The sequence below is a fragment of the Cnephaeus nilssonii genome (genome assembly GCF_951640355.1).
Source record: "Cnephaeus nilssonii genome assembly, chromosome: 20".
Classification (NCBI taxonomy): Eukaryota; Metazoa; Chordata; class Mammalia; order Chiroptera; family Vespertilionidae; genus Cnephaeus; species Cnephaeus nilssonii.
Window position 1 is genome coordinate 33,693,148 of NC_137091.1, and position 11,194 is coordinate 33,704,341.

An 11,194-nucleotide genomic window follows, 5' to 3' on the forward strand; every position below is an offset into this window, starting at 1 on the left:
TTTTTCAAAAACACATAAAGGCCCAGCCTGTGTGGCTCAGCGGGTGAGCGTCAACCCATGCACCAACAGGTCATAGATTCCATTTCTGGTCAGAGAACTTGCCTCTGTTTTGGGCTCAGTCCCCAGTAGGGGGTGTGAAGGAGGCAGCCAATCGATGATGATCCTCTCTCATCGATGTGTCTATCTCTATCTCTCTCCCTTCTTCTCCCTCTAAAAATAAAGAAAATAAAAAAGACACACATGTGTACCACAAGCCTTTACATTCTGTATTCCACCTTAAATGTCCTTGGCGAAACCAGGGAAGCACAATTACTATTAGTTACTCTTACATGTAAGCAACATTTGGGTTCTTCACTTTTGTTTGTTTGTTTGTTTGGTTTGTTTTTGTTGTTCTACAAAACCTTTCCTCTGGATCCTTGTTAAAATTCTGTTTTCCTCAGGGCCATAATGACTGGGTGATGGATGTTGCCATTAGCAACAACAAGAAATGGATCCTGTCTGCTTCAAAGGTAAAAGTGGCCAACCTTTGAGTGACTTCACGTCTCCATTGCATTTGTGAGAATTGGTGATTAACAGAAGCGCTGTTGTCAAGTAAAACTGTTGGGCAGGCTCAGTTTGAGGGCCACACCTGGCCAGGCTGCCCCCCTCCAGGGAGCCGCGTGTACAGGGAAAGGAGGGCCCTCTGTCCCCTCATGTGGGGAGTTGCCAGGTATTTCTGTGTCTGCACCACTGGCATCTGAGTCTTATTGGAACAAGGGCCTGGCCAGACTGGTGAGTGGTAAAGCCAACAAGAGGCCTTGGAGGGGAAGGCATCAGCTGTAGACAAGGAGCAGAGATCACCCTGAGGTCCCAGGTGGGTCTTCCCTCCCTACCTCACTACAGCCTGGGATTCCCATTTCAGTGGCACATAGTGACTAGCCCAGGATATCCTGAGGGCTGTCCTCCAGGTGTGAGGACCAGAGAAGTGGGGAGTCACCTTGCCCCCCACCGTTATTAGAGACATGTCATTCTCTAAGCTGAGAGTTTGTAGGTCCATGAGACTGTGGACAAGACTCTGCCTACCATTACTAACTTATTTGGGAGCCAACCCAGGATACTGCCACACCTGACAGAAAAACCATATGTGTCATTTTTAAAAATATATATATTTTATTGATTTTTTTACAGAGAGGAAGGGAGAGGGAGAGAGAGTTAGAAACATTGATGAGAGAGAACAACATTAATCAGCTGCCTCCTGCACACTCCCTATTGGGGATGTGCCTGCAACCAAGGTACATGCCCTTGACCGGAATTGAACCTGGGACCCTTCAGTCCACAGGCCGATGCTCTATCCACTGAGCCAAACGGGTTAGGGCTCATTTTATAATTTTATTTTTTAAAGATTTTTTATAAATTCATTTTAGAGAGAGATATATCGATGTGAGAAAACACACCCACTACCGGGGATTGCACCCCCAACCCAGGCATGTGTCCTACTGGGAATCAAACCAGCTACCTTTTGGTGCATGTCCCGACGGCCAACCAACTGAGCCACACCAGCCACACCAGGGCTATGTGTTATTATTTTAATACTAGAGGCCTGGTGCACAAATTTGTGCACCGGTGGTGGGGTCCCCGGCCTGGCCTGCAGGACCAGGCCAAAACTGGCTCTTCAACATCCCCCGAGGGGTCCCGGGTTGTCAGAGGGTGCAGGCCAGGCCAAGAGACCCCACCACTGGTGCACGATCAGGGCCAAGGAGGGATACGGGAAGTTGGCCAGCCGGGGAAGGACCGTGGGAGGGCTCCAGGGCATGTCTGGCCCATCTTGCTCAGTCCTGGACCAGCTGGACCCCAGCAGCAAGCTAACCTGCTGGTCAGAGCGTCTGCCCCCTGGTGGTCAGTGCACATCATAGCGAGTGGTTGAGCAGCCTTAGCATATCATTAGCATATTATGCTTTGATTGGTTGAATGGCCGACCAGACGACAGAACACTTAGCATATTAAGCTTTTATTATATAGGATAAAACCATGAAAAATGCCCTTGCCTGTGTTTCTCAGTGGTTAGAGTGTCAGTCCACACACCAAAGGGTTGAGGGATTGGTTTGATTTCCAGTCAAGGGCACCTACCTGGGTTGCAGGTTCAAACTGAGCCCTGGTCAGGGGTCATTCAGGGGGCAACCAATCAATGTGTTGTCTCTCTCACATTGAAGTTTCTTTTTTTCTCTCTCCCCCCTCCTTCCCTTTCACTCTCTTTTAAAAAAATAATGGAGCCTGGCTGGTGTTGCTCAGTGGTTGAGTGTTGACCCAGGAACCAGGAGGCCATGGTTTAATTCCCAGTCAGGGCACAGGTTGTGGGTTCGATTCCCAGAAGGGCATGCAGGAGGCAGCCGATCAATGATTCTCTCTCATCCTTAATGTTTCTATCTTTCTCTCCCTCTCCCTTCCTCTCTCTGAAATCAATAATAACATATTTTAAAAATTGCTATAAAAGAAAAATATCCTTGGCTGAGGATTAAAAGGACAAAGAAAGAAACAAAGAAAACCATGAAAAATGATTGTCAGTTATAACTCAGTAAAGTGGAAAAAGTAAAAATTAAAACAAAATATGAAAAATGAGTGTTTATTTGAAATTATGTTTTATTCTTTATGTTTTACTTTTCTGTTACATAAATGCTGATATTTAAACAAAGCAACAATAGGACTAGTTAACAGCAATAATTAGTAGTAATTAATAGTAGGACTAATTAAACAAATATGTTTAAGAAAAATATAAAACATTTTATAATGTTCCTTTCTGTCCTCTGATACAACAATTTATTTAGATTTTCAAAAAGTCTTTATTGGAGATAGATAGATAGATAGATAGATAGATAGATAGATAGATAGAGAAATTGATTGGTTGCCTCCTATACACATGATCCAGGGACAAAATGTGACCTGACCAGGATGATGCTCAACAAACTAAGCTACACCAGCCAGGGCTCAGTGCATATTCTTATTTTTAAAAAATATATTTTTATTGATTTCAGAGAGTAAGGGAGAAGAAGAGATAGAAACATCAATGATGAGAGAGAATCATCAATTGGCTGCCTCCTGCATGTCCCTTATTGGGGATCGAGCCTGCAACCTAGGCATGTGCCCTGACCTGGAATGGAACTGTGACCTCCTGTTTCCATATCGGCCAGGCTGTATATTCTTAAGATACATTTATGTAAGACTTTATAAAAAAGAGAATCTACCTAAATAAAAGAGTAACATGCTAATTGACCTTACCTTCGCGACGCCCACCAGCCAATCAGGAGTGAGTATGCAAATTAACCCAACAAAGCTGGCAGGTTAATTTGCATATGCAGGCACCGAGCGGCCGGGGGCGTTCCACACCACCCTAGGCGCTCCAGACCTCTGGGCAGTGTGGGAAGGCGGAAAGGCGGCTCCAGGCCAGAGCAAAGGCAGTGCCGGCAACCAGGGGAAGGAAGGCCCATTCTGCATGAATCTTCATGCATCGGGCTTCTAGTATAAATAGAATAGGATTGATTAATTAACTATTACTTATATTTATTTATTTTAGCTTTATTGAGATATAATCCTATCTAATAAAGAGGGGAATATGCTAATTGACCCTCACGTCATTACAAAGATGGCAACGCCCACAGCCAATAAGAAAGGAGTAGGCTGATTACTGCCCCACCCTCAAAGATGGAAGCACCCACAGCCACAAAATGGTGGAGCCCAGTCCCCTCAGCCCTGCTGGGGTGGCAGGCGCGTGGCAAGGCCAGGCCCACCTGCTTCCAGAGTCCCCTAGTTCCCTTAGCCCCCCAGCCGCCCAGGGCTGGCCCGAGGTGCAGGCAAGCCTTGGATGGTGGCTACCTAGCTGCCTAGGGCCGCCCGAGGCTCAGGTAACCAGGGCCACAGCAGAGGTATGATGGGGGCGTTGCCTTCTCCTGATCGCCGGGTTGCCTCCTGCCCCTGAGGGCTCCCAGACTGTGAGAGGGGGCAGGCCGGGCTGAGGGACCCCTCCTCCAGTGCATGAATTTTCATGCACTGGGCCTCTAGTTGATATATAACATTGTATAAGGTTATGGTGTACAATCTGTTGATTTATATACACTTATATATTGTTAAACTAGAGGCCCGATGCAAGAAGATTTGTGCAAGAATGGGCCTTCCTTCCCCTGGCTGTTGGCACTGCCTTCGCTCCGGCCCAGAGCCGCCTTTCCGCCTTCCCACACTGCCCAGAGGCCCGGAGCAGCTGAGGTGGTATGGAACAACTGTGTCATCGCCATGGCCGCTCAGCGCCTGCATATGCAAATTAACCCGGCATCTTTGTTGGGTTAATTTGCATAATCACTCCTGATTGGCTGGTGGGCACCACGAAGGTACGGTCAATTAGCATGTTACTCTTTTATTAGGTAGATAATAACCACCATAGCCTTAACTAACACCTCCTTCATGTTACATAATTACCATTTCTTTTTTATGGTGAGAACATTTATGATCTATACCAGGGGTCCTCAAACTTTTTAAACAGGTGGCCAGTTCACTGTCCCTCAGATGGTTGGAGGGCTGGACTATAGTTTAAAAAAAACTATGAACAAATTCCTATGCACACTGCACATATCTTATTTTGAAGTTAAAAAACAAAACGGCAAAAACACCTGCATGTGGCCCGCAGGCCGTAGTTTGAGGACGCCTGATCTATACTCTTATCAAGTTTCAAGTATATAATACAGTATTATTAACTATAATCACCAAGCTGTATATTAGATACCCAGCATTATTCAATTTATAACTGGAAGTTAGTACCCTTTGACCAACATCTCCTATTTCTTCTTCTTTTTTGTTTTTAATATATTTTTATTGATTTCAGAGAAGAATGGAGAAGTAGAGAGAATAGAAACATCAATGATGAGAGAGAATCGGCTGCCTCCTGCATGCCCCCCACTGGGGGTCGAGCCCATAACCCAGGCATGTGCACTGATCAGGAATCGAACCCGGGATTTTTCAGTCCACAGGCCAACGCTCTATCCATGGAGCCAAGTTGGCTAGGGCCCAACATATCTTCTATCCCCAACTCCTGGTAAACACTACTCTCTGTTTCTAGGAATTTGTCTTTCTCAGTCTGACTTATGTCACTTAGCATTATACTCTCAAGGTCTGTTATGTTGTCGCAAATGGCAGAATTTTCTTCTTTCTCATGGCTGAACAATATTCCATTGTATCTACATGCCTCTTCTTTACCCATTCATCTGGTGACAAACACAATAGCCAAGATATGTTTCCGTATCATGCCTATTGTGAATGATGCGGTAATGAACATGGAAGTGCAGGTATCTCTTTGGGATCTTGTTTTCATTTCCTTTGGGAATATACCCAGAAAAGGGATTGCTGGGTAATATGGTGGTTCTATTTTTTATTTTTTGAGGAACTTCCATATTGTTTTCCAAGGTGACTGTATCAATTTACATTTTCACCAATAGTGCACAAGGGTTCCCTTTTCTCCACATCCTCATAGACCTTATCTCTTGTCATTTTGGAGATAGCCCTTTCCTTTTCATGTACCTGTTGGCCGTTTGTATGTCTTCTTTGGAGAAATGTCTATTCAGTTCCTCTACCCATTTTTTCACTGGAATTTTTGTTTTTCTGTTATTGACTTGTATGAGTTGTTTATATATTTTGGATATTAACCCCTTATCAGATATATGATTTGCAATTATTTTCTCCCAGTCCACAGGCCTCCTTTTCATTTTATTGTTTCTTTTTTTGTTCTGTTTTGTTAATCCTCACATGAGGATTTTTTTTCCCATTGCTTTTCAGATAGAGTGGAAAGGAGGGAGGAAGTGGGGGAGGGAGGGAGAGAGAGAAAAAGAGAAAGAATGAGGAAGAGAAAGAGAAAGAGAGAGAGAGAGAGAGAGAGAGAGAGAGAGAGAGAGAGGTCAGAGACACATTGATTGGTTGCCGTCCACAGGAGCCCAACCGGGGAGGGTGGAGAGCGAACTAAGGTACATGCCCTTTACTGGACTTGAACCCGAGACCCTTTGGCGCGCAGGCCAGTGCTCCACCCCCTGAGCACACCAGCCAGGGTAGGCTATTTCTTCTGCTATGCAGAAGCTTTTTAGTTTGATATAGACCCAGTTATTTATTTTTGCTTTTGTTTCTTGTGCTTTTGGTGCCGTATCTGAATTATTTTCCTGAAGGTATTTTTAAGATAAAGCTTCATAATGGCGTGTAAACTTTGCAGACCTATGTAGTTTGACACATATTGTTGCATTTGAAATATTGTGCCTACTGTAACTGGCTTTATACAAAATAGTGAATAGTGGAAATTGTAGAATGTAATCATGTAGTCAAAAGTATTAACAAAAAAAAAAAAAAAAAAAAAAAAAAGAGAGAGAGGCACAGAAGTTTTAAATTTTGATGAAGTCCAGCTTACCTATTTTGTATTTTGTTGCTTGTGTTTTGGTGCAAATCTAAGAAACCACTGCCTAATCCAGTGTTACAAAATTTTACTCCTATGTTTACTTCTAAGTCTTCTAGTTTTCTAGTTTTAGGTTTTGGAACCCTGGTCAAAAATAATTGACAATAAATGTGGGGGTTTATTTTGGGCCCTCAATTCTATTCCATGGACCTATGTTTCTATTTCTTGTGCCTGAGCTACCCTGTCTTGATAACTGGAGTTTTGTAGTAAGTTTTGAGTCCCCCAAAGTTCTTCTTGTTCTAGATTGTTTTGGCTATTCTAGGTCCCTTGAATTTCCATATGGATTTTAGGATCATATTTAGTGAATAACTGCAGAGGAGTCAGCTGCGGTTTTCATAGGGATTGTGTTGAATCTGGAGATCATTTTGGGGGCTATTGCCATCTTACCAATATTAAGTTTTCTGATTCATTGAATGTGGGATGTCTTTCAATTTATTTATGTCTTCTTTAGTTTTAACAATATTTTTTAGATATTGGTCTGTGAGTTTTGCACTTCTTTTGTTAAATTTATTCCTAAGCATTTTATTCCTTTTGATGCTAAATGGAATTGTCCAATTGCAAGATTGTTCACTGCAAGTGAATAAAAATACAATTGATTTTTGTGTATTGATTTTATATCCTGCACTCCTACTAAGCTTGTTTATTAGTTCTAATAGCTTTTTAGTAGATTCCTTAGGATTTACTATATACAAGGTCATATAATCTTCAAATAAGATAATTTTACTTCTTTTCTAATTGGATGCCTTATATTTCTTTTTTTCCCACATTAGTATTTTGGTGGAAGATGAAAAACTTTTGAATAATTTAGAACTTGTCTATCTCATCCCACATTCAGTTACCATATGTGCTTTTCACATTTTCTTCTCCACCAAACCTAACCCCCAGTTATTTTCTGCATACCGTGCAGTATGCTTTGTTCTGGTTATTTACTCTCTAGTCTAGGTGTTTTGTTAAAAGACAGTTTTCTTTTTTCTTTTAATTCTCACCCAAGGATATTTTTTCCATTGATTTTTTTTAAGAGAGTGAAAGAGGGAGGGAGGGATGAGAAGGAAGAGAGAGAGGGAGATAGAGAGAGTTAGAGAAGGAGAGAGAGAGATTGGTTGCCTCCTGTACATGCCCAGACTGGGGCCAGGGATTGAACTTGCAACTGAGGTACATGCCCTTGATCGGGAATCAAACCCTCAACTCTTCAGTTTTTGGGCTAATGGTCTAGCCATTGAGCAAAAAAAAAAAGCCAGGGCTAATTGATTTTTTAAAGTTGGTTTTTAATTAAATAGAGAGAAAAGGGGGTGGGGGGGGGGGGGAAGAGAGAAATTTGGATCGGTTGCTTCTTGTATATGCCCTGACCAGGGATTGAACCTGCATCCTAGGTATGTGCCCTGATCAGGAATCAAACTCGCAACCTTTTGGTGTCAAACCTACAGCCTTTTGGTATACTGGAGGATGTTCAGGGCCCCTAATCTAGTTTTACGTGTCTAACTGTCATTAAACACAACTGTGTAGCTTCCTTCTCTGGTGACGTATGGGTCATGCTGGCATTGGTCTTGTAATTGTTCTCATTCTCATTATCCTAATTCTTACAAAAACAGATCACAATAGGCACAGTGTTAAAAATTCTACCAGCACTACCTTGAAAGCTCAACAGTTAATCCATAGGTAGAATCAAAGGCAAACTGTTAAAACTCAGAGTTACAATGCAGTTAAGCTGAATATTTAAGTCGCATCACTGGGGAGTGAATCACAGTGATGGATGATCTATTATTGTGAACTGCAAATTGTGGAAAACAGTATTGACCTGTGGAAGGTGAATCATCTATGCATATCCATTTGGCATTAAGATATTTTGCTTTCAGCTCCTATTATGAACTTCCACACCCATGGCTGAAAAATGGGACATGGGGCTTGCAGAGCAAAATGTCTTTTTTGGAAAAAAAAAAAAAGCTGGAACGGTGCTGGAGAAACCGACAGTCGGTCCCCGAACTCTGCTCCTCTGCAGGTCAAGGTTCTCCACACGTTTAACCTGAGGAGATGCACCGGCCTGGGCCTCCCCCCCACCCCACTCCCCGCCCTGCCCCGCCCCCAGCCCACAGAGCCCCTGTTGTGACGCTGGTTTGCTGTTTAACTTTTTTTTAGGATAGGACCATGAGACTATGGAATATTGAAGAAATTGACCAAATTCCTTTGGTAATCAAGTGCAAAAAGGCCATGGGCTTAAAGGTGAAACAGGTTGGTATTGGATCAAATTAAGCCAAGTGAAGGCTTTCATTAGTTACCACTACAAATCAATTTATTCTTTGAACGAACCTTCAGTAACTGGGGATGAAACCATGAACAGATTGCAATCCTTGCCCTGAAGGAGCTTAAATTGTAAAAGGGGAGAAAAACAAAGAAATGAGAAGGTATTTAGTGAGTCCCACGGCGCTGAGTAATTGGGAGAAAAATAACATAGGGAAGGGGAATGGGAGTGCTGGAGGCTGCTCAAAGCGTAGACAGGATAGGTCTCCTCGAGAAGGTGACCTTTGTTCAAAGACTTGAAGATGGCGAGCGAGTGAGATGTGCAAGTGTTCAGGGGAAGAACTTCCCAACAGAGGGAACAGCCAGTGTGGAGACTCTGAGGCCGCGTCTGGTACGTATTTGAGAAGTGGAGTGAGGGAGGCGACTGGGCAATGAGCCTGAGGGAGCACTGGGCACACAGCTGGATCCTGCCGGAGCCGCCTACACTCTGGCCGCAGACCCTCTGGTCAGGCTCTCGGTGCCCCACTGCCCACGGCAAGGGCTCCGGTGCCTGTTTGTTTAGTGAAAGATCTCGATGGGAGGGCGGGCACATCCTCTGCTTCGCCAGGTGCAGCCAGGGCTGACCACCGAGGTTCTCCCTGGGCGTGCAGGCCTGTCCCTACTAGGACCGTGGAGCGGACACCTGGCTGCCACCTTCAGGGGCTGAGGAGTCTAGCCTGGGCCCTCCTGCGTCTTCCTTCCCTTGCAATCCCACAGTCACCGAGGCTTGGCACCTTTCAGAAGGTCTGGCTGGGAGCCACCGCTTCTGGAATGACTCATTTAGGACCAGCACTGCGGGGTGGGGACGTGGGGGGTGGGACCCACATGAACCTCGTTTCTGTGGCCAGCAGGTTCTCGTAGCCACTGTGGCCATGTTGGCCCCGAGGCCCTGGAAGCTGACTAGCTACAGAGCGGTGCTGGCCCATGTCCTCCACTCGCCAGCAGGAGCCGCCTCCTCTGAGCCCTGTCATTCTGGGGCTGGGCCATGAGAAATTATACTGTGGAATAAAGGAGATTTAATTTTTTAAAAAAGGCTGGGTTTTCTCAGAGGCCAGAGTTCTCAGAGGGCCTGCCCCATACAGGGCTTGGTCTGTCCTCCTGCAGGCTTTATATCCTGAAAGAGGCCAGGGTGGCAAAGCTCAGGAGCTTGGGGTGCTAGGGCAGGGGCATGCCACCTTGCAGGCTTGTCTCAAGGGGCTGCGTTGTGATGGGAACTCCCGAGAGCCCCCCTGCCCCACGGTGTTGCTCACGGGTTTGTGGGAAGCAGATGTAGTGAGTGAGCCGGGTTGCCCTATCGACTGTTCTCTGTGTGCTCTGGCCAGAAACGGGCTCTGGGATGGAGGAGGATGCTCAGCAACTTCATCCTCTAGCAAAAATTCCTGCTTTGTTCAGAAATTGTGCTTATTCGCAATTCCTTAATTGATGTTAAGGAATTACAGGCGTCCTCACACTATGGCCCGCGGGCCACATGCGGGTGTTTTTGCCGTTTTTTTTTTTTTTTACTTCAAAATAAGATATGTGCAGTGTGCATAGGAATGTGTTCATAGTTTTTTTTAAAACTATAGTCCGGCCCTCCAGCGGTCTGAGGGACAGTGAACTGGCCCCCCGTTTAAAAAGTTTGAGGACCCCTGAATTAGGATATCCTCTTGGCACCCATGGTTCTTTGCACAGAGCAGAGGATGGGGTTAGAACCCTCTGCCCTGTCGTCTCCACTGCCAAATGGCTTGCCATCCTGCCCCCAGGACCCCTGGCAACACTTGCACAGCTTTTTGGGGGGGGAGAGAGGGAGAAGCCTATGCTCAATCTCCCTCAGTAGCCTGCAATTTCCACCCTTGCATAGATAGAAACCCGAGAGGAGAGGCAGCTCTCTCCTTAACCTAACCCAAGGGGGTTGGTCTAGGTGAGAGACTTCTAACTGCACGCCTTGGTCCCTTCTGACTAGCACCTCTTTCCTATTCTTTTTAAACATTTCATGTCAGTGTGAAGCATGTGAAAAGCCTTTCTCCACCTACGACAGTGACGTCTTTTCTGGAACAGTCACCAAATGTGTGTTCTGCCGGATGGATGCAAGTTTGTCAGCAGAGGCCTCATCATCATCCGAAAAGAAGGACTCACCCACAAGGGAGTGCAGCTTGGGCGATAACCACTGGGCCCTTTGAGTGACCTGAGCACGGGCCAGCGCTCATGTAGGTTCCAGGGCTGCAAGGACCTTTCTCTGGGCCCTTCCCTGGCTGGGGGGGGGGGGGGGGGGGGCCTGTCACACTGGGGCAGGAGCCATGCCCTCGCTGGGCTCCCACCGCTGTTCCACCTCAGCTACACACACCCTATCGAACAGGATCGGATACTTTTAGTTTTCAGGCAGAATAAACCTAGGTCCTTTTGGAAAACGAGTGTGCATGTGAATTTCAGGAGCATTCTTGCTGTTTATGAGCTTTATGTTCCTGGTGCTCATCCAGACACATTTGG

At 45.4% G+C, this 11,194-nt stretch overlaps 1 protein-coding gene across 1 annotated transcript in view; it reads left to right on the forward strand.

Annotated features, from left to right (window-relative positions):
* The window catches only part of WDR88 (WD repeat domain 88), a gene marked incomplete at both ends in the record, with an annotated part of 37,113 nt that extends 26,226 nt beyond the window's left edge, over positions 1–10,887 (forward strand). The window contains 3 exons of the mRNA XM_079759766.1: positions 441–509; positions 8,588–8,680; positions 10,708–10,887. Coding sequence (XP_079615892.1) covers positions 441–509; positions 8,588–8,680; positions 10,708–10,887 — 342 coding nt within the window. The remainder of the gene's footprint in view (positions 1–440; positions 510–8,587; positions 8,681–10,707) is intronic.
* Between the last annotated feature and the right edge of the window lie 307 nt (positions 10,888–11,194).